Genomic DNA, 25,819 nt, shown 5'->3' with positions numbered 1-25,819 from the left:
ACTCTGACCGGTCTGCAGCGACGCAGCCCCATATACAGCAAGCTGAGATGCACTACGTGTTGTGACCCCTATTGTAGCCAGCATTAATTTTCAGCAATTTGAGCTATAGTAACTCCTCTGTGGGATCGTACCAGACGGGCTAGCCTTTGCTCCCCCTCGTGCATCAATGAGCCTTGGGAGCCCATGACCCTGTTTTGCCGGTTCACCAATTGTCCTTTCTTGGACCACTTTTGGTAGGTACTGACCACTGCACACTGGGAACACCCCACAAGACCTGCCGTTTTGGAGATGCTCTGACCCAGTCATCTAGCCATCACATTTTGGCCCTTGTCAAAGTCGTTCAGATTCTTACGCTTTGCCCATTTTTCCTGCTTCCAACACATCAACTTCAAGAATTGACCATTCACTTACTACCTGATATATCCCACCCGTTGACAGGTGCCATTGTAATGAGATATTGTATGCAGACGACGTTACGGTCATTGGACTCATCCACGATGGTGACGAGTCTGCATATCGGTGGGAGGTTGAGCAGCTGGTGCTCTAGTGCAGTCAGAACAATTTGGAGCTGAACATGCTCAAACTATAGATTTGACAGTGGACTTTAGGAGACACCTCTAAGCACTGCTCCCCTTCACAATATCCAACAACCCGTGTCAACCTTGGAGACCTTCAAGTTTCTGGGAACTACCATTTCCGAAGACTTGAAGTGGGGGACCAACGTCAACTCCATCCTCAGAAGAGGATGTTCTTTCTGTGGCAATTGAGGAAATTTGGTCTGCCACAGGAGCTGTTGAGCCAGTTCTACACAGCAGTCGTTGAATCTGTCCTGTGCACATCCATCACGGTCTGGTTCGGAGCAGCAACAAAACAGGGCAGGAACAGTAAGGACAGTAGAAAAAAAAAATCAGTGGCACTCCCCTGCCCACCCTGCAGGCCTTGTACACCTCTGGAGCCCAGAAACGGGCAGGCAGATCAGCACAGGCAAATTTGTAATATTGGGCTATGCAAAATAAATTGACAGACCCCTCCACCCCCCCCCCCACACACACACACACACACACAGGACAGTCTGTTTGAACTCCTACCCTCTGGCAAGTGCTACAGAGGTATGTGCACCAAAACCACCAGAGGAACCACAGGAACATTTTTTTTCCCACAGGCCATCTCTCTCATGAAGACTTAGTAGCATGGTGCAAAAATGAACACTTATTATGTAAGTATGACACATTGTAATTAGCCCCTTCTGGTCAAGATGTCTCAATTACATATCTACAATGTGCACTACCTCTTTTTAAACCAGATGTGCAATAAAAGTGTACAATTGTAAATACATACATAACTGCTGTATACTGGTTACATATTATTGTTATAATTATAACAAGTATACAATCCATCCATCCATTAGTATATATTTATATAATACATATATATATAGCCTTAGAGATGGGGTGAGGAGCTCAGACATCTGGAGGGAACTTGAAGTAGAGCCGCTGCTCCTTCATGTCAAAAGGAGCCAGTTGAGGTGGTTTGGGTGTCTGATTAGGATGCCTCCTGGGTGCCTTCCTTTGGAGGTTTTCCGGGCACGTCCAACAAGCAGGAGACCCCAGGGTAGACCCAGAACTCACTGGAGGGACTTCATATCCAATCTGGTCTGGGAACGCCTTGGGATCCTCCAGGAGGAGCTGGAAGGCGTTGCTGGGGAGAGGGACATCTGGGGTGCCCTACTTAGCTTGTTGCTACTGCGACCCGACCCCGGAGAAGCGGCTGATGATGAGATGAGATACAGTGCATTCGGAAAGTATTCACACCCCTTCACTTTCCCCGCATTTTGTTATGTTACAGCCTTATTCCAAAATGGATTAAATTCCTTTTTTTCTCATCAATCTACATACAATACCCCATAATGACAAAGTGAAAAAGGTTTTGTAGAAATTTTTGCAAATTTATTAAAAATAAAAAACTGAAATATTGCATGTATTCACACCCTTTACTCAGTACTTGGTTGAGGCACTCTTGGCAGCGATTACAGCCTCAAGTCTTCTTGGGTATGAAGCTACAAGCTTGGCACACCTATATTTGGGGTATTTCTCCCATTCTTCTCTGCAGATCCTCTTGAGCTCTGTAAGGTTAGATGGGGAGCGTCGCTGCACAGCTATTTTCAGGTCTTTCCAGAGATGTTCAATGGGGTTCAAGTCTGGGCTCTGGCTGGGCCACTCATGGACATTCACAGATTTGTCCCGAAGCCACTCCTTCATTGTCTTGGCTGTGTGCTTAGGGTTGTTGTCGTGTTGAAAGGTAAACCTTCGCCCCAGTCTGAGGTCCTGAGCGCTCTGGAGCAGGTTTTCATCAAGGATCTCTCTGTACTTTGCTGCATTCATCTTTCCCTCGATCCTGACTAGTCTCCCGTTGCTGCCGCTGAAAAATATCCCCACAGCATAATGCTGCCACCACCATGCTTCACTGTAGGGATGGTATTGGCAAGGTGATGAGAGGTGCCTGGTTTTCTCCAGACGTGACGTTTGGCATTCAGGCCAAAGAGTTCAATCTTGGTTTCATCAGACCAGAGAATCTTGTTTCTCATGGTCTGAGAGTCCTTTAGGTGCTTTTTGGCAAACTCCAAGCGGGCTGTCATGTGCCTTTTACTGAGCAGAGGCTTCCGTCTGGCCACTCTACCATAAAGCCCTGATTGGTGGAGTGCTGCAGAGATGGTTGTCCTTCTGGAAGGTTCTCCCATCTCCACAGAGGAACGCTGGAGCTCTGTCAGAGTGACCATCGGGTTCTTGGTCACCTCCCTGACCAAGGCCCTTCTCCCCCGATTGCTCAGTTTGGCTGGGCGGCCAGCTCTAGGAAGAGTCCTGGTGGATCCAACCTTCTTCCATTTACGAATGATGGAGACCACTGTGGTCTTCGGGACCTTCAAAGCTGTAGAAATTTTTTTGTACCCTTCCCCAGATCTGTGCCTCGATACAAGCCTGTCTCGGAGGTCCACAAACTATTCCTTTGACTTCATGGCTTGATTTCTGCTCTGACATGCACTGTCAACAGTGGGACCTTATATAGACAGGTGTGTGCCTTTCCAAATCATGTCCAATCAATTGAATTTACTACAGGTGGACTCCAATCAAGATGTAGAAACATCTCAAGGATGATCAGTGGAAACAGGATGAACCTGAGCTCAATTTTGAGTGTCATAGCAAAGGGTGTGAATACTTATGTACATGCAATATTTCAGTTTTTTATTTTTAATAAATTTGCAAAAATTTCTACAAAACCTTTTTCACTTTGTCATTATGGGGTATTGTGTGTAGATTGATGAGAAAAAAAAGGAATTTAATCCATTTTGGAATAAGGCTGTAACATAACAAAATGTGGGGAAAGTGAAGGGGTGTGAATACTTTCCAGATGCACTGTATATACGTACAAGGCTCAGTGTTTAGGGTTTTTACCGATTTTCACCGAAAAATATCTGGATTTTTTTAAAAGGAGCAGATCGGTTTAAACTGATTTTCACCCGGAGTTTATGTTTTCACGGATTATTTTCACTGAAAAATACCCAGATTTTTTTAAAAGGAGCAGATCGGTTTAAACACCGATAAATTCCCAGATTTTTTTTTTTTAAAAATAAAAACTGAAAGCGCTGAGCCTTGGATATATAGTATATATTTTTAGCATATAATGTATATGCAATATAATAGGCACAAGTTGTTAACAGTTCAGCCATAACAAAACTCTGTATAGTTGTGACATACCTGTTGTGCATACATACTTACCTCTAGTATTCCATTTATTGTTCCATTTATTTCTTTTGTTTTTCTTTTTTTCTTTGTGGTTTTTTTTTGTGAGTGATATATGAAAGTACTAGAAGCTGCTCTAAACGAGTCAAATTCCTCATGCATAATCACACTTGGCCAATAAAGTTGATTCTGATTCTGGTTCTGATACTGATAATTAATGTTATTCACTTAACCTGTCAGTGGTTTTAACGTTTTGGCTCGTCACTGTATGTGCATCTTTTATCTCATCATTCTTGCAACTACGTATGAACTTTGTGCCTTCCTCCCATGTTTGCATTAATGATTAAATTACACCATATGTTAACTGGTGTACAGTGAGTTTTTATTGAGATACAATACAGAGTTATACATTCTTCAATGTGTCTCAGGCCCGAAGGTGTTGATCCTTGATGAACTGGAGGATGTAGAGTGTCTGGAGGGTGATACAGTCATGTTCCGGTGTCGGATCTGCCCCAGCGATTACACGGCAGTCAAGTGGTACCTGGACGAGACCTTGCTCTACACCAACGATCTCAACGAGATCCAAGCAGTCCCGGGAGGGTACCACACACTCACATTCAGACAGCTTGCCCGAAAAGACACCGGCACCATCTCTTTCGAGGCTGGGGATAAGAGGTCCTACGCCTCACTGCTGGTTAGAGGTGAGGCTTTCAAAATCTGATTTGATACTTGGTTCCTGAAATGATGCATGTGCAATCTTGAAGAGTAAGAAACACACATCTATGTCTACTGACTTGTATAAAATTATATAAAAGGGGTGTAGATGAAGAGGACAGTGATGATGGTGTCTATCATCAACAGGTGAATGTAATTAACAGTACCTGGTGGAATAGAAAACCAGCAGTGCTGATAGTACCTGAGGACCTGAAAGAGAACTGCTGGACAAATGCATTAGCTTGCTGTCTGAGTTGGTGTTCAGTGTGAATGTTCACTCAGAAGTATGGCACAAGGATTCTCACATCATATCCTGTGTATTGTTAAATATAATATTAATTGAAGAGTTTCCTGTTAAAGGTTCTAGAAGACAGTAGTGGCTTGGGCCTTTTACAGACTTTGTAAGGCATATTACAAATGACTTACAGTACTGTTAAGGCCTTTGCACACCAAGTCCAAATTTTGTGCGTTTTTTTTATTTTTTAATCCATCATCATGGTCCAACAACTCTAAAAATCTCTTGAGAGTCTATAGGTCAGTGGTCGGGAACCTATGGCTCGCGAGCCATATATGGCTCTTCCGGTGACGGCATATGGCTCCCAGACAATTTTGAGTTGAAAAACTTTTTTTTTTTAAAAATCAGTTTGGAACTGATTTTAAAATACTTGTGATATTTCTTAATAATACTGTGTCATTTTAAAGTAAACAGAAATTAGTTTTGAAGATCAATTTCACGGGTCACCCGTGGGTCGGGTCGGGAACCAATGGCTCACGAGCATGTCCGGGTCATTGTAAAGGTGAAGAAATCAATTTTATCAGATAGCCAACTAGTTTATCCGCTTCAACCCTTGTAACGGAAAAGATGGCGAAAAGAAAAAAAGGCGATGATTACCGTGCATTCCAGGCTGCGTGCACAGAGGAATTTGCATTTGTGGAGAGAGCAGGATCTGCGGTATGTCTAATATGCAATGATAAAATTGCATCGATGAAACGGTCAAATATAAAGCGGCACTTCGATACGCACCATGCTTCATTTGCATCGAAATATCCAGCGGGGGACAGCAGGAAAAGGGCATGCAAGGAGCTACAGCGGAGAGTGCAGACGAGTCAGCAGCAACTACGTGTGTGGACCAAGCAAGGTGACGGGAATTCCGCTAGCTTTGCGGGTGCTTTGGCAATAGTAAGGAATGGAAAGTCATTCACAGATGGCGAGTATGCCAAAACATTCATGCTTGATGTGGCCAATGAACTGCTTGATGACTTCCCAAATAAAGACAAGATAATCAAACGAATAAAAGACATGCCCCTGTCAGCAAGAACTGTGCACGATCGTAGCATCATGATGGCAAATCAAGTCGAGGAAACACAAATTAAGGACATAAACGCCGGGACATACTTTTCTCTCGCGTTAGATGAGTCAACAGATGTTAGCCGTCTATCTCAGTGCAGTATAATTGCCAAGTATGCTGCAGATGACACATTGCGTGAGGAAAGCTTGGCTGTTTTGCCAATGAAAGGGACAACAAGAGGAGAGGATTTATTCACGTCTTTCATGAAGTTTGCTAAAGAAAAAAACTACCGATGGATAAACTTATTTCTGTCTGTACGGATGGTGCACCCTGTATGTTGGGGAAGAACAAAGGATTTGTAGCGCTTCTCCGTGAACATGAAAAGAGAGCCATCCTAAGTTTTCATTGCATCCTGCACCAGGAGGCGCTTTGCGCTCAGACGTGTGGCCAGGAGCTTGGTGAGGTGATGTCGCTGGTCATTCGAGTGGTCAACTTTATTGTTGCCCGAGTTTTAAATGATCGCCAGTTTAAAGCTCTGTTAGAAGAAGTTGGGAATCATTATCCCGGTCTCCTTTTACACAGCAACGTGCGTTGGTTGTCAAGGGGGAAGGTGCTCAGCCGTTTTGCGGCTTGCCTGAGTGAAACCCGGACTTTTCTTGAAATGAAAGGCGTCAAGCATCCTGAGCTAGACAACACTGACTGGCTCCTGCAGTTTCACTATCTCGTGGACATAACTGGCCATCTGAACCAGCTCAATGTGAAAATGCAAGGTATTGGAAATACAATCTCATCCCTTCAACAAGCAGGGTTTGCATTTGAAAGCAAGCTGGAAGTCTTTCTCAGGGACATTGAAACAGGTCGTCTTCTGCACTTTGAAAGACTGCAACAATTGAGAGATGCATGCTTAGCAAGTGACTCCACTCAACATCTGGATCTCCAGCAGCTAGCTGGCTTTACGTCCAATCTCCTGCAGTCATTCAAAGCACGTTTTGGAGGATTTCGTGCGCGCACTGGTCTTTTCAAGTTCATCACTCATCCACATGAGTGTGCAGTAGACAAAATCGACCTGACATGCATCCTCGGGGTCTCTATCGGAGACTTTGAGCTGGAAGTTGCTGACCTGAAGGCATCAGACATGTGGATGAGTAAGTTCAAGTCACTTAATGGAGAGTTGGAAAGTCTTGCGCAACAGCGAGCAGAGCTGGCGAGGGAACACAAGTGGACAGAAATGAAAAATCTTCAACCTGAAGACCAGCTGATTCTTAAAACTTGGAACAAGCTTCCTGTGACATACCACACAGTGCAGCGTGTGAGTATTGCCGTATTGACCATGTTTGGCTCTACATATGCATGTGAGCAGTCATTCTCGCATATGAGGAACATTAAGACCAACCTACGCTCACGTTTAACTGATGGAAGCCTCAACGCCTGCATGAAGCTCAACCTCACCACGTATGAACCAGACTACAAGGCCATCAGCAAAACCATGCAGCACCAGAAGTCGCATTAAAAGTAACACATATTTAATTTATTATACGTTAAAAATACTATATGGCTCTCAATGAAATATATTTAGAAATATTGGCTTTTATGGCTCTCCCAGTCAAAAAGGTTCCTGACCCCTGCTATAGGTGAATGCAAACAAAAACTAAACTTTTTGTTTAAAAATGTTTGGAAAACATGACAGATGGCAAATTTGGAGTTGGTGTGTAATTTTAATGCACAAAACATGAGGTCATATTTATGAAGTTTTCAGACAAAAAAATTCAGACTCGGTGTTCAATTTGGCGTTTACTGTTCAGATTCAAATGCATGTGGTATTTAAAATATACACTGATCTTTAACAGGATTTGGCCTTGATTTTTTTTTTTCCTTGTGAAATCTTATTGAGAAAATTGGTACATATCATACAATATTCGCCAAGACAAATAAACTGGACGCATAAAGAAACCAAAGGGGCAAAAGGAGGTCACAGTAAATCCATGTCGCTATGTCTGTGTGTACAATCACACAACCACACCACTGAACATGACGGCATGTATACACACCAATATTTGATACTCAGCAATCTGGCTTTATCTTTTAACACTTCCAGAGAGGCGTCCCACCATCACCAAACCACTGGAGGACTGCGAGGCCATCGAAGGTGGTGGATTGGTGCTGTCCTGCTTGACCTCCAAGCCATGTCACATCCTGTGGTACAAAGATGGCTGCATGATGTGGAACTCCTCAAGGTACTTCACCAGTCGTTCAGGCTGCGAGGCCAGACTGACCATCCGGGAGGTCTGTAACAACGACGCGGGGGTGTACGAGTGCAGCGCAGGGTCTGTTACCACCAGGGCCATTGTGAGCGTCAAAGGTAAGATTATAACATGGGGATCGCCGATTCAAATCCCCATGTTACCGCCGGCTTGGTCTGGCGTCCCTACAGACACAATTGGCCATGTCTGCGGGTGGGAAGCCGGATACGGGTATGTGTCCTGGTTGCTGCACTAACACCTCCTCTGGTCAGTCAAGGTGCCTGTCAGGGGGGAGGGGGAACTGGGAGGAATAGCGTGATCCTCTCACACACTACATCCCCCTGGTGAAACTCCTCACTGTCAGGTGAAAAGAAGCGGCTGGCAACTACACATGTATCGGAGGAGGCATGTGGTAGTCTGCAGCCCTCCCCTGATCAGCAGAGGGGATGGAGCAGCGACTGGGACGGCTCGGAAGAGTGGGGTAGTTGGCCTGATACAATTGGGGGGGGGGGAAAAGCTAAGATTAATGGAGCAATTGATAACATCAATCTGTAATTTTAAACTATACTTTACCACCTCAATAGGGATTAAAATAACAGCAAAAACCCTTTACTGGCCAGGCTCCTGTGGTTTCGAAAGCAGAAGTCTTTGGGGTGTCAATTCCCAATAAATTAGTAAACTTTACCAGTGAGACCTATATATGGTCAACTTCTTTGGTTTAATTCTTTAGCTTATCTGTCATCAACTTTCTGCTCCTCTCACTTACCTGGCTTCACCATCCTCAAAAAACGGGGAATGAGGGAGGTTTGCAAGAATAACGTGCTCGATAATTTCTCTTAAGTCAGCATCTTGTTTTGCTTTTTCTGACCAGCGTTCAACCTCTTTTGTCACTTGTGTGTAAATTGTAAATTCATAGTATTCCAAAATCGTATTCTGTAAATTGTGTGTAGACAATTTACAGAATATGACATTGAAAGAGTATAACAGAATTATAATGGAATTATAAAATATATGAAGAATATGACGAGGAGGATGCCAACAGCCCAGGAGCTGAGCCACATGACCATCGTCACCATGGAGACCTGACAGGAGGACAGACTGAGTGACAAGAGAAAACATTAGTCACACATTTGCGTGAGAGAAAGGTATAACATTGAAACAGGATAACAAAATTATATGGGTTTATAAGATATATAAAGGATGTGATGAGTTGGATGCCAAGCAGTGTCCAGGTGGCGACCACCGTCACCACAGAGACCTGTGAGGAGGACAAACTACACATGCACACAGGGGAGACTTGCATCACACCATTCACATACACAGAAGAAGAGAAAGGAGAAGACGTCATTCAGAGAGACAGAAAAGAAGTGAGAGAAGAGAACAGTTTGAAATAGTCAAAAATATACTCTAATCTCGTCGGCAGAGCAGTGCTTGTGTAACCCAGGTTATCTTCTGACACTGCAGTTTCCCAGTGTTGCTTAAATGCCTCACATGCCAATGCTAGCTGACCTGCTGCACACAGAGGAACTTCTAGTCTTCCCTCAGTTACTGCAGCGCACGCAGCTCGGACAGGTGTGGCCAAAAAATTGTAAGATTTATGAGTTGGAAGTGAGTGGAGCTGGCATGTTGCCAGAGAGAGAGGAAACTGCTAAGCTACAGAAAAGCTATGGAAAGAATTTCAGGAGAAATTCTGGTGGGCGTTCTTTCCAAATTAATGGATTATCCTGGCTGATTTTTTTATTCATTTATTTGTTTGTTGGAGGGGCGATTCTATATGTGACATCACGGAGCTGCTTCGTCTGTCAACCCGATCATCACCGCAGCTCGTGGATGTCTCGATCCATCTTGTCAGGATGCTGACATGAGGATGTTGTGCCATTCCAAGGGACAGTAGGAACCAAATCAAAGGGAACTTTACCTTACTAAGGAGAATTCAATTTTGTTTTGCATTTTTTTTCTGAGAGCTCAGATTATTTTTTGTTCTTGAGCCCAAGACGGAAAAAAAAAACTGACCAGAACCGATGTCATAAAGAAACTCAAGGTTGGCGAACAACGTTAAAGGATCATTCGAAGCAAAGGAACTCAGGACCAAATAAAAATAATAACCTTAGGGGAAGGTTCAAAAGGGAGAAACGTAGACTGTAAAGAATTGATAACTGATAATAAGTACATTTTGGTCCAACAAAGGATACCATCCATCCATCCATTATTCAAGCCGCTTATCCCAATTGGGGTCATGGGATGCTGGAGCCTATCCCAGCAGTCACTGGGCAGCAGGCGAGCAGACACCCTAGACAAGTCGCCAGTCTATCACGGGGCTGACACATTCACACCTAGGGACAATTTAGGGACAACTAGGGACAACAAAGGATACATTTAATTTTTTGTGAAATACTGGAAGTGAACATTCCCTAATTTCTAAGTTGCTGCAATTTTGGTTGTACAGTCATTTTTGGTTAATTTTATTTCTGTGTTTGGATCAAACAGGATTTATTTTTTTGAAGAGATGCTTTGAAAATATAAGGAGGCTATCAAGAAGTGAAACAGGACAGGATGCCTTTATAAATATGTTTTCTGTTATTTTTCCCCAAGTTGGCGGTCATGTGTGTTTTGTGTGGGCTGCAGGTCTGCTCTGTTGGTAGAGTCTGCTACCGCCAATCTCCTCACTGAACCTAGTGAATTTAATAAACCTAGAAACTGAGTACATGGTGGTTCGAATCCCCCTGTTACCTCTGGCTTGGTCAGGCGTGCCTACAGACACAATTGGCCACGTCTGCGGGTGGGAAGCGAGATGTGGGTATGTGCCCTGGTCGCTGCACTACCGCCTCCTCTGGTCGGTCGGGGCACCTATTCGGGGGGGAAGGGGAACTGGGGGGAGTAGCGTGATCCTTCCATGTGCCATGTCCCCCTGGCGAAACTGTTCACCGTCAGGTGAAAAGAAGCGTCTGGCAACTCCACATGTATCAGAGGAGGCATGTGGTAGTCTGCAGCCTGCAGCCCTCCTTGGATCGGCAGAGTGGGTGCAGCAGCGACCAAGACGGCTCGGAAGAGTGGGGTAATTGGCCAAATACAATTGCGGAGAAAAAGGGGGAAACATCCACACAAAAAAAGAAACTGAGCACACCTGTGATCAGACTGAACTATAAGACCTTGGGTCTATGATACTTTAGAGAACCTCAGATTTAGGTACTGTAGATACTAAACCCAGGATCAGCAGCATAGATCTCTACCACAGGGGGAAGGTTATACTTGGTAAACATCGTTGAGACAGAAACCGACCCACCCTGCAGCACAGGTCGTGTTGGGTTAAAACTCTTATTGCGTGATAGAAAACAAAATCTAGCAAGGTCTGCTTTTTTATGATTTCTTGAAGAAAAATATTTTTGTGCATCCGACAAATATTTAGTCTGATTTAATGGCTTCTCGGACCGTTACCTTATTCCATTCATCCATTCACTATCCAAAGCGCTTATACTGCTCAGGGTCATGGGATGCTTGAGCCTATCCCAGTAGTCATTGGGCGGCAGGTGGGGAGACACCCTGGACAGGCCGCCAGGCCATCATAGGGCCGACACACACATTCACACGTAGGGACAATTTTTTAGTGTGGCCGATTCACCTGACCTACATGTCTTTGAACTGTGGGAGGAAACCAGAGCACCCAGAGGAAACCCATGCAGACACGGGAAGAACATGCAAACTCCACATAGAGGATGACCCGGGATGAGTCCCCCAAGGTTGGACACCTCAGGGCTCAAACCCAGGACCTTCTTGCTGTGAGGCAACCACGCTAACCACTGTGCCACCCACAATTACCTTATTTCCCTTCTAAATCATGGCTGGACTGATAAATTCTTTGCAAATGGAGCTTTTGAAGTTAAAAACTGCATATATCTATTAACTCCTTTTGTATTTTTCAACATTGTAATACTTATTGCAAAAACTATATCATACAATGTTGCTTTTTTCAATATTGTTCAGGTCTACTTACCACAGTTGTACAACATGTCCACACCTTTGGCTTGCTTGTCTATTCTCTTAACTGGTTCTGCAACCAATAATGGTTTTTCTGCTTTTAATGAGGAATTCTTTCCTCTCCCCCTGATTTTCCCCCCTATCTGCAGCCATACCAGCAGAGTTCACCAAATCTCTTGAGACTGTGGAGGCAAAAGAAGGGGAGTCTGTGACCCTAACCTGTGAATACTCCCTGCCTGGTGTCGTGTACCACTGGAAGAAGGGTGCAGAGAGCCTCCGACCAGGTGACAGATTCATGATGAAACAGAGGAAGACCACCATCTCCTTAACCATCACAGCGCTGAAGCCCGAGGACTCAGGAGACTACACCTGTCATTGCCGAGATCACCGCACTACAGCGAGCCTCAGTGTCATTGGTAAAAGCCTTGTAAAACATTTTAATTTTCCTGCTTAGAAAGTCTACTTCGTGAACATTTGATCCAGAATAACAAATAGTATTTACAAATAATTCTTGTTTGTTTTATTGTACCTAATAGAGCAATCGGGTGGAGTTTGCCACATAGGACCAAAAAAAACCAAATTGGCATTGTATGATTCTCCATCATTGTCTCTATGTTAATCCTCATGATGCTAAACTCCACTTGTGTATTCCCCAAGCACTTAAAATTAAACAGTAAGAATCATTTGCCACATCTGTTTGACTTCAGGTTTGCTATATAGTTTTCACTGTGTCCCTTCCTTTGTTAGTAATGTAAAATTCACCTTCTCTCAAGCCATCCCTATCACCTTCAGACAACAGCTGAAGAATGTGCAGGCGCTGGAGGGAGCCAGCGTCGTGCTCCGCTGTGAGTTGTCCAAACCGGGAATACCAGTCGAATGGAAGAGGGGAGATGAGCCACTGAAGAATGGAGTTAAGTTCCAGATAAGGAAAAGAGAAACTTCACTGGAGCTCCTCATCTGGAAACCTCTACCGGAGGACAGTGGTGTCTACAGCTGTGTGTGCGCTGATCAGAAGACATCAGCTGCCGTCAAAATCACTGGTGGGACTATGTGTGTGTGTGTGTGTGTGTGTGTGTGTGTGTGTGTGTGTGTGTGTGTGTGTGTGTGTGTGTGTGTGTGTGTGTGTGTGTGTGTCTGCTCTGTGATATACTAGTATCCTGTCCTGCGTGTCTTCCTGCCTTCTGCCCAGTGCCTGCCGGGATAGGTACCAGCTCGCCATAACCCTGAATTCTTGTGTACTGACCGAGTGTAGACAATGAATGAATGTTTACTCTGTCACATTCAAATTATAATATGAGAATTTGTTAATAACACATTTTTATTGTTTTATAACAAGTCTTTCCTCTTTTGTTCATTATAGTCAGGGAAGAAAAAGTGTATAGTTATGTAGCACTACTATGGTAAATGTCAACGTGTTGTCTCTTGTGACCCCTCAGCTCTCCCGGTCACCTTCAAGCAGAAGCTTAGGAACGTGGTCATCGAGGAGGGCAACAACGCTACTTTACGTTGTGAGCTGTCTAAACCAGGTCAAATGGTGGAGTGGAGGAGGAGAGGAAGGGAGGTCATAAAGAACGGAGAGAAGTACCAGGTGCGGCAGAGGGACATGCTTCTCGAACTGAAAATCCTAGATGCCAAGCCAGAGGACAGTGATAGCTACACCTGCCTCTATGGAAACATAGAAACCACTGCCACGCTGACTGTCAATGGTAGGGACCGGGTTATTGATCTTACGATAGTGGGTGGCTCCCTAATAATTAACTGCCCTGAATTAGCTGAGGGGTGGGGCTATCCTTGAGCAAGTGCAAAAGACGCAATCACTGTTTTCAGAAGTAAAACATAAACACTGAAATTAAAGTCAAGTAATATTAATTTGAGTAGCCCTAAATCCCGCTTTAGTCCCAGGGGGCTTGACTATCACATTACATTATGTGCAATGCACAACACCCCCTATTCTTTGACCCGAGACCCTTGATTCGGTTGAGAAAAAAATCAACAGAGAAAGATATGAGAGAAAAAAACGAGAAACCTCAGGAAGAGCATCAAAGGAAGGATTCCTCGTCTAAGATGGCTAGACGTGTCATAGTTCCCGAGTGGACAGGGTAGACAAGCAGTAACAGATGTACAATAACTAATCAATGCGATACTAAAGGAATATATGGGTTATTGTGAATCAGTGCAGAATATATACAACATATATGATCACACAGGTTGCAGCAAAGTAAGTGAAACTTGATTGTATAAGCTATAGTTAAAAATGTTGAATATAGTATATATTTAACAGTCAAGTAGCATTCCCAGTAGCACTTTACTTTCTGCAGGGCTTCATAGCACCAAACTGGTGTTTAGACATGGTGTCATACCTGGTGTACCCTTTCAACCAAAAAGCAACCAAAGTAGTCTTGTGCACAACACCTGTTTATAATGAAGCAAAATACCCAGCAAGAAAATAAAATGTGCATTATAAAATGAGGAAAAGAAAAAAGTAAGAGATAATTGTTGTCTGTTGAAACCTTAAGATGGAAATATTTTAGACCAGCCATAGCCTTGCTGACCTGAGAGGTTTCATGCAAATCTGTTAAACAGCCCAATTGTCTTTTAGCCCTTCCAGTCACGTTCAAGCAAAAGCTCAAGAACCTTCAAGTCGAGGAGGGCCACAGCATCACGCTTAAGTGTGAGATCTCCAAGTCGGGTGTCCCAGTGGAGTGGCGGCTGGGAGGAGATGTTTTGGAGAATGGAGAGAAGTATCAAATCAAACAGAGGGAGTTCCTTCAGGAGCTCATCATCAGAGATGCAATCTTTGAGGACAGTGGGGTCTACTCCTGTGTATGTAGGGAACAGAAGACCAAGTCTACAGTCAAAGTCATCAGTAGGTGCAATCAGTTTCTGTTTTTCTATGAAGAGCCAAAATCATTGATGAAGATAAAATTGTATTTAATACTGTCTTCTTTCGTCGCCAGTGTGCTGTTTTTGGTAGGGCTTGCAGGTAATGAGTGAATTACAAACATTTTATGCTTACTAGGAACTCATTGGCCTTCTTTAAAGAGTTTGCTTGTTTTCTCAGATATTATTTGGAAGACCGAATTACACAACATGTGGTGAAATGTTAGTTGGCTATCGTTTTCAGTCTTGTAATTTTTTGCTTTTTATTTCTCTAAACTGTCTTGCTGGTGTTCTCCTTTGTTTATTTGTGTTGTGCCTTTGGCTCCTCAGTGCTCCCTGCCACCTTTAAAGTGTGCCTGAAGAGCCAGGAGGCACAAGAGGGGAGCAGTTTGACCCTGCGCTGTGAGCTGTCAAAGAAGAACGTCCCCGTTGAATGGTGGAAAGGTGATGAGGTGCTGTCAGAGGAGGTGTACAGAGGGAAGTATCAGATGAAAGTGGAGGGAAAGATAGCAGAGATGACCATTCTCAGTGTTCAACCAGAAGATGCTGGAAAGTACAGCTGTGTCACAGGAGATGAGAAGACCATGGCTGAAGTCAGAGTGAAAGGTGAGTTTGAAGATCATGAAAACTGATAGGGAGCCCAGTAGTCCATGTTCATGATGGTAAATCTCATCTCTAAATGATCCATTTCTTTATGGCCAGTTAGACCTGACAAAGCAAGTGAACATAAGCCACCTGGCAGAATAGAGTACCAGCAGTACTGCTGACCAGAGTTGGACGACATGGGGCTACTATCTTGTGTTTTTATTTTGGTGATGATATGCAAAACCTATATACCAATAGTGAGCACAGAATATCCATGCCAATATGTGCTAATGTGCTTATTTTAATATTAGTACATTCAAAACTACCCATCATGAGCAGTCTCTGTTTTTTCAAGGAGCAATTTTCTTCTTGGCCATCGCTCTCTTTACTGTTACTGCTCCTACTTTATATCTAAAGTATTCCTAGTAAGTGAACTCAGCAAAGAATCTGACATTCACCTGGTGAGTCTTTTAATTGAAAGATCAGGTGGTTCTTGCATTTTAAACACTAAGGCTATGTCACTTAAGGTACTGCTGTCTTTCTGAAGAATCTTTTTTGTCTCTCTCTCTGGAACAACCTTGTTACTTCCTGTCACGGTGACCTAGTAACACTTTACTGGAAGTTTCTTAAGAGCACAACAGTTCCTCTCAGCATGCATAAGCACACCTGATTATGATTATGATTACGAAACAGGATTTTAAACAAAATCTCACGGTCATGACTCCACAGGCCTTCCTATCACATTCAGGCGAGAGCTCCAGCATCTCATAGTTATGGAGGGGGACAGTGTTTTTTTTTGCTGTGAGCTGTCTAAGCCTGGAGCCCGTGTGGAATGGAGGAGGGGCAGGGCTATCCTCAAACCTGGAGACAAGTATGAAATGAAGCAGGAGGGCCGACTGACCAAACTGGTAATCAACAGTGTGGAGGAGAGTGATGCAGGCAATTACAGCTGTAAAACCAAAGACAGCCAGTCCACCGCTGAGCTCACTGTCAAGGGTAAGATGAATTTATCTAGCTGTCACTTTGGGAATGTGTGATACCCAACTGGACATAGCAAATTTCATAACTTATTTTCTGCATTTATGTAGTTTATGATGCACGGTCAATAATTTAGTCTTGTGAATTTTCCCCAAATGCATCCAACAGTCAACTGAGTGCCGATGTGAAAGAGGTCAGCTCCACAACAGAGCAATAAAAATGTTGTAGACCCACTGGGGTTCAAACGACATGAGCCTCATGGATGGTTTTTACTGAAAATGAGAAAGATTGTGGTTTGATATCTTGTTACCAAGTCTGACCATCAACCGATGGTTGAGTGTCACAGTACCTTCTGTGTACTCCACATTACATAGAGTGAGCTGGGTAAAAAGCAAACCTGCAAACTTGTCAAAATTCACATACACTGTGGAACGCTGTGACCATCCGTGGTAAAACTTTTTGAAAGACTAGTTAGGCAAAAGCTGTGACAACATGTGTTGTTCACATGCATGTGTAACTATAGTGTTAATGTACATCTGTTGTTCATGCTGCAGCAAAGAACATCTGAAACAATTTCCTTAAACCCACTAAATCTGAGGATGTTTATAATTTAATTTTCATAGTCAATTTTGCTCAAAGAAGGTTGAATCAGTTCATCTGGATACAACATTCTGGCTGAATGTTGAAACGAAAAAGACCTTGCTCTGTAGGTCTATCAGTGGTTACCCCTGTTCACCCCATATTTTTTGGCCTCCTTAGGTTTACCCCCCAGTTTCAAGCTACCTCTAGTTAACTATGATGTGATGGAGGGCAACAACGTGATTCTGCGCTGTGAGCTGACCAAACCAGCCCCCTTGGTGGAATGGAGGAGAGGAGAGGAGCTGCTGTGGCATGGAGACAAGTACCAGATGAGGAAGAAGGACCTGCTGGTGGAGATGAAGATTACAGACGTCAGTCTGGAGGACATTGGAGAGTACTGCTGTATTTGTGGAGAGCAGAGGATGACAGCTAGGGTCATGGTGAAAGGTGAGTGCTGGAGGCAATAAGATAAAACTCAGTTTCCACTAGCAGTCGAGTAAGTTTACATACTAGGAATTTGTCTTGGTTGGATTCTCAACATCAAGACACAAGGACATGAACACAGTATTTTGAAGACATCAAAACTAAGAGTACATATCTTTACTCATTTTGCAGACACGTTTGTCCAAAGTGACTTATAAAGAAAAAACAATACAGCAAAAGCAAAAAAACAACAAAAATGACAAAGTGACAAAGCGAGTGATCAATTAGCAGATAAATTCAAGTGTTACCAACTGGCATCAGAGAGCACTGCATAATAATCATATCATTGTACTATAGGAAACAGAAGTAGAGGTGGTTCTACATTTCCTACATAGTAGTGATGCGTGGGTCAGGGTTTTTTAATATCCACACCCACCCGACCAATTATGAGAGCCAATCCGCACCGTCTGACCTGCTAAAATATGCGTTAATTAATCACCTGAACCTCAGCCAACCAGCAAACCTGCAAATTTTGCCCAGGCTAGCCAAGTGAGCAGTGTTGCGCTATTTCATTTTTGTGCTTTTTGCCCAGCATAATACACTGATTGCTAGGCATAGCCTATTGTTCCTCATCCTAATAGCCCATGAGTCTAGGCTGCTGAACACTAATAAGCGGCCCGTGGGCCAAGTCTGGTCTGCAAGAGCCAAATGTCTGGCCTGCACTGACCAATTGGCACTAATGCACTTGTCATAAGATGTGAAATAAAGTGTGTGCTGTTCTACTTTATTTTGACCTCACTCCACACCGTACACTTCACCTATGCTGTAGAGCGCATGTAGACGTAAGATGTACTCCACGCTCTCTACGGTCCTTGACTAGACAGAACCGCTCACCAGCTAAGTCACAGATATAACTGTCTTAGACCAAGAACATGGCCTGCGCGAAAAAGCGGAAAGTCGACCAGGAAAACCGTCAGTTCAAATCTGACTGGACTGATCAGTTTTGTTTTATTTTACTGGACTACACCAATGCCAAACTGATATGTATGCAGACCATAGCTGTCTGCAAAGCAGATAATCTAAAGCAGCACTTCAACACTATGCATGCTGCCAGTTTTAATGCCAATTACCCTTCAAAATCAGATCACTGCAGACAAAAAAATAGCAAATATGATAACATTATACAAGCACTCCATTTCTGCTATGTGTAAAATCAACATTGGCACAAGAGAGCGCAACAGCTGCATCATTGCATGTTTCATAGAACCTTGCCAAAACTAAGAAGCCATTTGCTGATGCTGAGTTGATTAAAATGTGTGAAATTGATATCGTTGGCAAAGTTTTAAGTCATGATGAGAAAAACAAGAAAACCGTTGTGGGGCGATTAAAGCAGGTGCCATTGTTGCTAACATGGCAACAAGAATAGTAGAACTTTTAGCGGAGTGTTTTTCCAATTTATTCACCGATTTGATGAAACCAGAAGCCATATATGTATATCACTAGCCATAGACTCATCCTGTGACTGAACCGCTATGGAACAGCTACCTGTGTTCGCAAGATTTTTTGATAGGAAGACCTTTCGGGAAGAAGTGCTTTGTTTGCTTCCTCTGCCTGGGCAAACAACTGGGAAAATAATCTTTAATGAATTAATACATTTCTTTGAGAAGAATGGCTTGGATGTGAGCAAAATTGTGTCCGTTGCCACCAATTGGGCTCCGTCAATGGTGGGACAACAGAAGGGCTTGCTCAGTAGGCTTGCCGCTGTTAAACCAGCACTGTCAGCATTTCATTGCATTATTCACAAATCAGTGTTGTACGCTAAACTGTGTGGGGAAATGAAAGAGGCAATGGATACTGTGATGAGACTGGTAAATTTAATTCGCAAGAGTGGTAGTCTGCAGCATCGCCTTTTCAGAGCATTGCTGGAGGAAATGTCAGCGGAATACAAGGATCTTTTGCTGCATAATGATGTTCACTGGCTGAGCAAAGGCCATGCGTTGGAGAAAGTGTGTGACCTGTGCGATAAGCTTGTGTCATTTTTATCCGGACTGTGGAGCCAAAAAGCCCAAGAATATCAAGAGGTTTTTAAGTGACAATAAGGTGATGGCATATGTTCTTTTTTTGTGTGACATCTCATCTAAATCACCTTAATCTGCAATTACAAGGCAAGAACCACACTGTTGCGGACATGTACGAGGTGGGTGAATCTTTCCGGTCAAAGCGGAACCTTTTGAAGAGACATTCATGGGAGAAAGTTGCACTTTCCACATCTATGGGTGCATAACGAGAAGAACGAAATGCGGGAGGATCCAACGATGAATGAGTTCTTGACGAGCCCGGCAGAAAGATTAAAGGAATGATTTGAAAGCTCCCCTAAACTCTCTGGTGACATCGTCCTCTTCCTGAGACAGCCATTCTCCATTTCAGCTGACGGCCAGTGGACTGCAGAGGCCAAAAGGCTGGTACCTAACACATATAAGGCAAATCTTCAGATGGAGGTATTGGAGATGGGAACATCTGATTCGCTCAAAGCACAACGCAAGGATGTTGGGGTGAGTGACTTTTGGATCAACGTGGTTCCCCAAGCTTGATTCCAAAAAATGTGAGAGCTATTGCAGTGCTCTTACTCACAATTTTCCCTTCCACATGCATATGTGAGTCATCTTTTTTTCAATGAACTCAATCAAGAACCAGAAGAAACAGACGCTCCACTGCACATCTTGGCCAGTGCCTAAGGATTGCCATAACATAATACAGGCCTGACATAGGAAGGATTGCCTCATCCCGTTGCTCTCACTGATTGGTGAATGAACATCCATTTATTTTTTTTCTATAATTAAATGGTTGGTTTTGGACTTATTTTGTTTCAAGAGTCCTTTTTTTTTCTTGTGTGACCCTCAATCCAGGCCTAAATTATTACTACCACCACTACTACTAGTACTACTACTAAGTGTGTTTGTGTGTGTGTGTGTGTGTGTGTGTGTGAGAGAGTGAGTGAGCTCTGTGATAGCCTGGTGGCCTGTCCAGGGTTTTTCCCTGCCTGCTGCCCAATGACTGCTGGGGTAGTCTCCAACATCCCCAGTGATCCTGAAAGCAGGATAAGTGGTTTGGATAATGAATGGATTTCACAGTGGGGCGGCACGGTGGCGCAGTTCGAGCCCCGGGGTAGCACAACCTTGGGGGTCGTGCTGGGTCGTCGTCTGTGTGGAGTTTGAATGTTCTCCTCATTTCTGTGTTGGTTTCCTCCAGCTGCTCCAGTTTTCTCCCTCAGTCCAAAGACATGTAGATCAGGTGAATCGACTGTACTAAATTGTTCCTAGGTGTGTGTGTGTGTGTGTGTGTGTGTGTCTCTCTCTCTCTCGGCCCTGTGATGGCCTGACGGCCTTTCCAGGGTGTCTCCCTGCCTGCCGCCCAATGAACAGCAGTGTCATTTGTCTCCATGAAAGGTGTGCCAGCCATCAAGTTGATTTCAAGATTCACCACAATGAGGCCGTCAAACTGGAATACTCTGTCACCCCATGTGAAGGAGATCCGTTTCTCACTGACCCCCGGAAGCTGTGAGGACCTATCAGACTCCGCACTGGACAGGATCTGGGACCCGAGGCATACTGCAGTAGAATGTCATGTTACAAGTCGTGCCGATGACAGTTGTGATGCAGATGAACTGATGACCATGGAACACATCAGAGATTTACGAGCGTGAACACAGTATGCTACAGCACCAAGAGCGACTGCTCCACTATCTTGAGTTGTGAGAAGGCGTGCTGCCCTGTAGGTCATCATCTGCATCGCACTCATCTTTGACGATGCTCACTATTTGCTGCACTCTAACGATGTAACGTCGGTCATCGTCTGGGGGGTAGTCGCAATCACTCAGAAAATGGCGAGTCTCTTGGTAGCCTGCTTGCTTACACAGTGGACATACTTTGTCTTGGCAGGGCCTTCTGGAGAATGCCTTGATTGCTGATTAAACAACTTCTACCCATAGATTCTAAGATTGTGAGATCTTCAATGTTTGGTAAATATGCCAGGTTTAATTTGGTTTCTGTATCATAAAGATACTAGCAGTGCCAATGTTGAATGTAACTTTCCTAGGGCAAAGATAGCATAATGGTTATGTTTTAAGGAGCTGTCTAAGTCACCATAATTAAAAAGTCTTGTTGTGATTTCTAGAACGTCCGATCACCTTCATCCAAGAGCTGAATAATATTCATGTTGAGGAGGGAAACAGTGTGGCTCTCCGCTGTGAGGTCTCTAAACCCGGGGTTGTGGTGCAGTGGAGGAAGGGAGATCGTCTGCTTTCCAACAGAGATAGATACCAGATGAAGCAGAGCAGCTCCATCCTGGAGCTCTTCATCAGGAAAAGCCAGCCAGAGGACAGTGGTGTTTATAGCTGCATGTGCAATGACTTGAAAACCACCGCCACCATCACCATCACCGGTAAGGCACAGTGAACCGAATCCCAATACTGTCTGATGTTTGAGTGTTTTGAAATCTAGAGCAAGTTTATGTCTTTAGGGTTCATTTCTGTGACATCGGTGACTTCTGACTTGACTCTCACTCATTATTTGTATGTTCAGCACAAAGCTATTTTAAAGCTTACCTAGTTGGAACTAATTAGTTTTAATGTGGTCATAATTGGTCTTTTTATATTAAAGCACTTTTAAAAAAACGAGTTACCGAGTACTTAAGAAAATATTAAAAATTTGCAGTTATAGTAGTCGCAATGTTATTTTTGTATCTGCAGTGTTCCGTCACAGAAAGAGTGTCTTCGGTTCAATTCCAACCATCCCGTGGGGAGTTTGCATGTTCTCCCCATATTCACATAGGTTTCCTACCACAGTCCAATAACGTCCATGTCAAGTTAATGGGAGACTCTAAATAGTCCATGAATAATGTGTGAGTGATTGTGTATGTGGGTCTTGTGATGGACTAATGGACTAGCAACCTGTCCAAGGTGTCTCCCTGACTCCTGCTTATTGCAAACTGGGATACCCCCCCCCTTCCCTGTGTTTTTAGATTAATTGGGTTTAACAAATGAATGAATGAACCAGTGTTGATTTTATTATTGTATCAATACTTTAAACAAGTATAATCAAAGTGATGTCCTTAGCTTTATCTATCTGTCTTTTTAGCTATCCCAGTGACCTTCAAGCAGAAGCTGAAGAACCAAGAGGTGGTGGAGGAAAGCAGCATGACGCTGCGCTGTGAGCTGTCCAAACCAGGAGTTTCTGTGGAGTGGAGGAGAAATGACAAGCTCCTGAAGGACGGAGACAAATACCAGATGAAGCAGGAGGGCAGGGTGGCTGAGATGCTGATCAGAAATGTGGACCTGCAGGATGCTGGGGAGTACAACTGTTCCGTGGGAACTGTCATTACCTCAGCTGACATCAAAGTTAGAGGTATCACAGTGAAATTAATAATGGCACATTTTATTTATAACACTCTCTAAATTAACGTCCAATCTCAAGGTTTTACAAATTAAAAGCAATGCCCATGTAAGGCAGTGCAGAATAGACAAAAAGAGTTTGATAGGGTGGGGTGGAGCGCCTGTTCGGGGGGGAGGGGGAACTTGGGGGAATGGGGGGGTCCTCCCATGTGCTACATCCCCTTGGCAAAACTCCTCACTGTCAGGTGAAAAGAAGCGGCTGGTTCTTTAAGTTGCTATCCACCTGGATACCCCTTTGGGGCAGAATTAAAGGAGTCTGACTGGCACATAGTACCTCTGTGATCAAATTCAGTCAGAGGGAGTATTTCACTCTCTTCATAGTTTACCTTATAGCCAGATATTATACTATAGTTTTTCAGAACAGCTTGTAACTTGATAAGAGATCAGGAAATAAAATTACATCATCAGCAAATAGACTGACTTTGTGAATTAACTGACCCACTTGGATGCCCTCTATGTCTGGGTCTTGTCTCACTTCTTGTGCCACCGGCTCTAATGGCAGGACAAAAAGCCCGGCAGAAAGCCGACAACCCTTTCTGCTGCTTCTTTGTGGCGTAATAGGAGTTGACATTATTTCATTTGTGACTATCTTTGTTTGCGGTTTGTGATATAGGATTTTCACCCAATTAATGAAAACGTGTTGAAGCCAAATTTGCCCAGGACTTAAGCAGTAATGGCCATTCTAGGCAATCAAAGGCTTTTTCAGTGTCTAACAATAGTGCAATACTGGGTTCATTTCTGGTATTCGCTAAGTGAATAATGTTGAAGAGTCTGCAGAGGTTATTGGCCGAGAGTCATTTGTATATAAAACCTGTTTGCTCTATATTGATAAGTTTGGGGAGGAACCTATTTAATCTATTGGTTAAGGCCTTTGAAATAATCTTAAAGTATCTATTAAGGAGGCTAATTGAGCTATAAGAGGAGCATTTTTTGGGGTGTTTGTTTTTCATATTAATAACTGTTATTAAGGCCATAGAAAAGGAATCAGGTAGTGTTTGTATTCCAGTTGCCAGATTTAAAACATCCATAAAGAGTGAGTCAAGCAGATCTCTAAACACTATAAAATCCAGGGGGGAAACCATCTTCACCTGGTGATTTATTAGCTTGCAATGAGATTGCTTTTTCAATTTCTTTTTGAGAAAGATGACAGTCCTGGTCCTCCTGTGTTAATCTTGTTACTTCAGTAGTTGATATGGTAAAATTATCTGGGGATTCCAGTGTATATAATGAAGAGTAGTAGTGTATAAAACAATCATTCATTTCTTTTGGGTTTACCGTTACAGTCCCATTTTCAGTTTCTATAGAATTGATAGCTTTCGATTTCTCTTTCGCCTTCAACTGCCAAGCAGGTGTGTGCCCCCCCCCCCCCCCCCCGAGTCTATAGTATCTCTCTGGTTCTAAGGTGGGGGGTTTTTCTATTCTGTAAGTGTTCAGCGGGTTATATTTAAACTTTTCGTTTACTAATGTTTGGTATGTCTCTCGAGCTAGACATTTGATGTTCTTTTTCTACATGCAGGATTTCCTTCTCCAACTTGATAATTTCAGCCATGTGTGTTTTCTTTAAGTCATTGGTATAGGAAATTATCTGGCCTCTTAAATAGGATTTCATTGTATCCTACATTACAAAGCTATTGAGAGAAGAGAAGCAGTTTGTTTCACAAAAGATTTTAATTTGGTCTCTCATGAACTGACAAAAATCAGTTTTTTTTTTTAGCAGTTGGGTTCAGCCGCCATTTAAACTTAGCACAAAAAGTAAGGAAATTTGTGTTTGGTAGATTATTTCTTTGTTGTAACAATGCTTCTTGGCAATAAATCTTATATCAGGCACCTGATTGTCAGCAACTGGGGTACCAGAAGCTCAAAACAAGAGTCAGTAGCAACAGCAAAATAAGCTGTTTGGCATTGGCAGCGAAGATTTGGCAATTTTTTATGGGCGGAACCCACATATTCAGCTCTGCTGCTCATCCCACAAATGCGTGTTCCTTACAAATGTGGCCCCATTTAAAAGGGAAATAAACAGGCTTTCCAACAGTATTGCTAAGAAGCTGGACCTTTGTGAAAACTGCAACACATTCCGAAAAGACCAACCGGGTGAGCGACGAGGAGAAAAGGAACAGAAGGAATAGCACAGTCATCCCGTATGTTTCTGGGGTCTCTGAGAAACTCAGGAGAATTTTCAACAAACACCGCATCCCGGTATACTTCAAACCCAGCAACACACTCCGACAAAGACTGGTTCATCCCAAAGACCATGTACCACACACCCAGAAAAGCAATCTGGTGTATGCCGTACAATACAATGAGGATTGCACTGACCTATACATAGGAGAAACCAAACAACCACTACACAAACGGATGGCCCAACACAGAAGGCCAAACTCCTCAGGACAAGACTCAGCAGTCTATCTACACCTAAAGGAGAAGACACACACCTTCGAGGACAGCAACGTACACATTTTGGACAGAGAAGATAGATGGTTTGAGAGAGGGGTGAAGGAAGCCATCTTTGCGAAACTGGAAAAACCATCCCTCAACAGAAGAGGAGGTCTGCGACACCACCTATCTCCCACTTAAAATGCCGTCCTTTCATCTCTACCCAGGAGACTCAAGAAGCCTAGCCTCCAAGAACAACAGTCGGTCACTAACGGCTCCAACAACTCTCATGACCACTGAACAATGAAGTCGAAACTAACACCCCAAATGACCGTCGCTGCTCAACAAATGCAAATCAATAGCTCGGATGGCGACGGGCGCGGCTGGACATCGGAGCACAGGAGAGCCACGCATATCTATGGCTTTGTTAGTGATGGGCGTTGGTAAACATCGGGACACAAAGAGCCATGGACATCTATAGCTCTGACAACGACTACTAGAGGATAAATATCTGAGTCTCATCACCAGCCAGTCAGACTAGCTTCGTCTAGTCAGAAAGGCACGAACTGAGGAAGCCTCTTGGATGAGAGGCAAAAC

General features: G+C 43.6%; 1 protein-coding gene across 1 annotated transcript in view; it reads left to right on the top strand.

Annotated features, from left to right (window-relative positions):
- Positions 1-25,819, top strand: part of obscna (obscurin, cytoskeletal calmodulin and titin-interacting RhoGEF a) — a 142,957-nt gene that overhangs the window by 15,643 nt on the left and 101,495 nt on the right. The window contains 12 exon segments of the mRNA XM_056276899.1: positions 4,166-4,438; positions 7,836-8,099; positions 12,105-12,371; positions 12,729-12,995; positions 13,392-13,661; positions 14,555-14,821; positions 15,166-15,441; positions 16,150-16,416; positions 16,565-16,591; positions 17,158-17,424; positions 21,574-21,840; positions 22,536-22,802. Coding sequence (XP_056132874.1) covers positions 4,166-4,438; positions 7,836-8,099; positions 12,105-12,371; positions 12,729-12,995; positions 13,392-13,661; positions 14,555-14,821; positions 15,166-15,441; positions 16,150-16,416; positions 16,565-16,591; positions 17,158-17,424; positions 21,574-21,840; positions 22,536-22,802 — 2,979 coding nt within the window.

The sequence above is a fragment of the Lampris incognitus genome, chromosome 3 (assembly GCF_029633865.1).
Source record: "Lampris incognitus isolate fLamInc1 chromosome 3, fLamInc1.hap2, whole genome shotgun sequence".
In the NCBI taxonomy this organism is placed as follows: Eukaryota; Metazoa; Chordata; class Actinopteri; order Lampriformes; family Lampridae; genus Lampris; species Lampris incognitus.
This window is presented reverse-complemented; position numbering and strand designations above follow the sequence as displayed.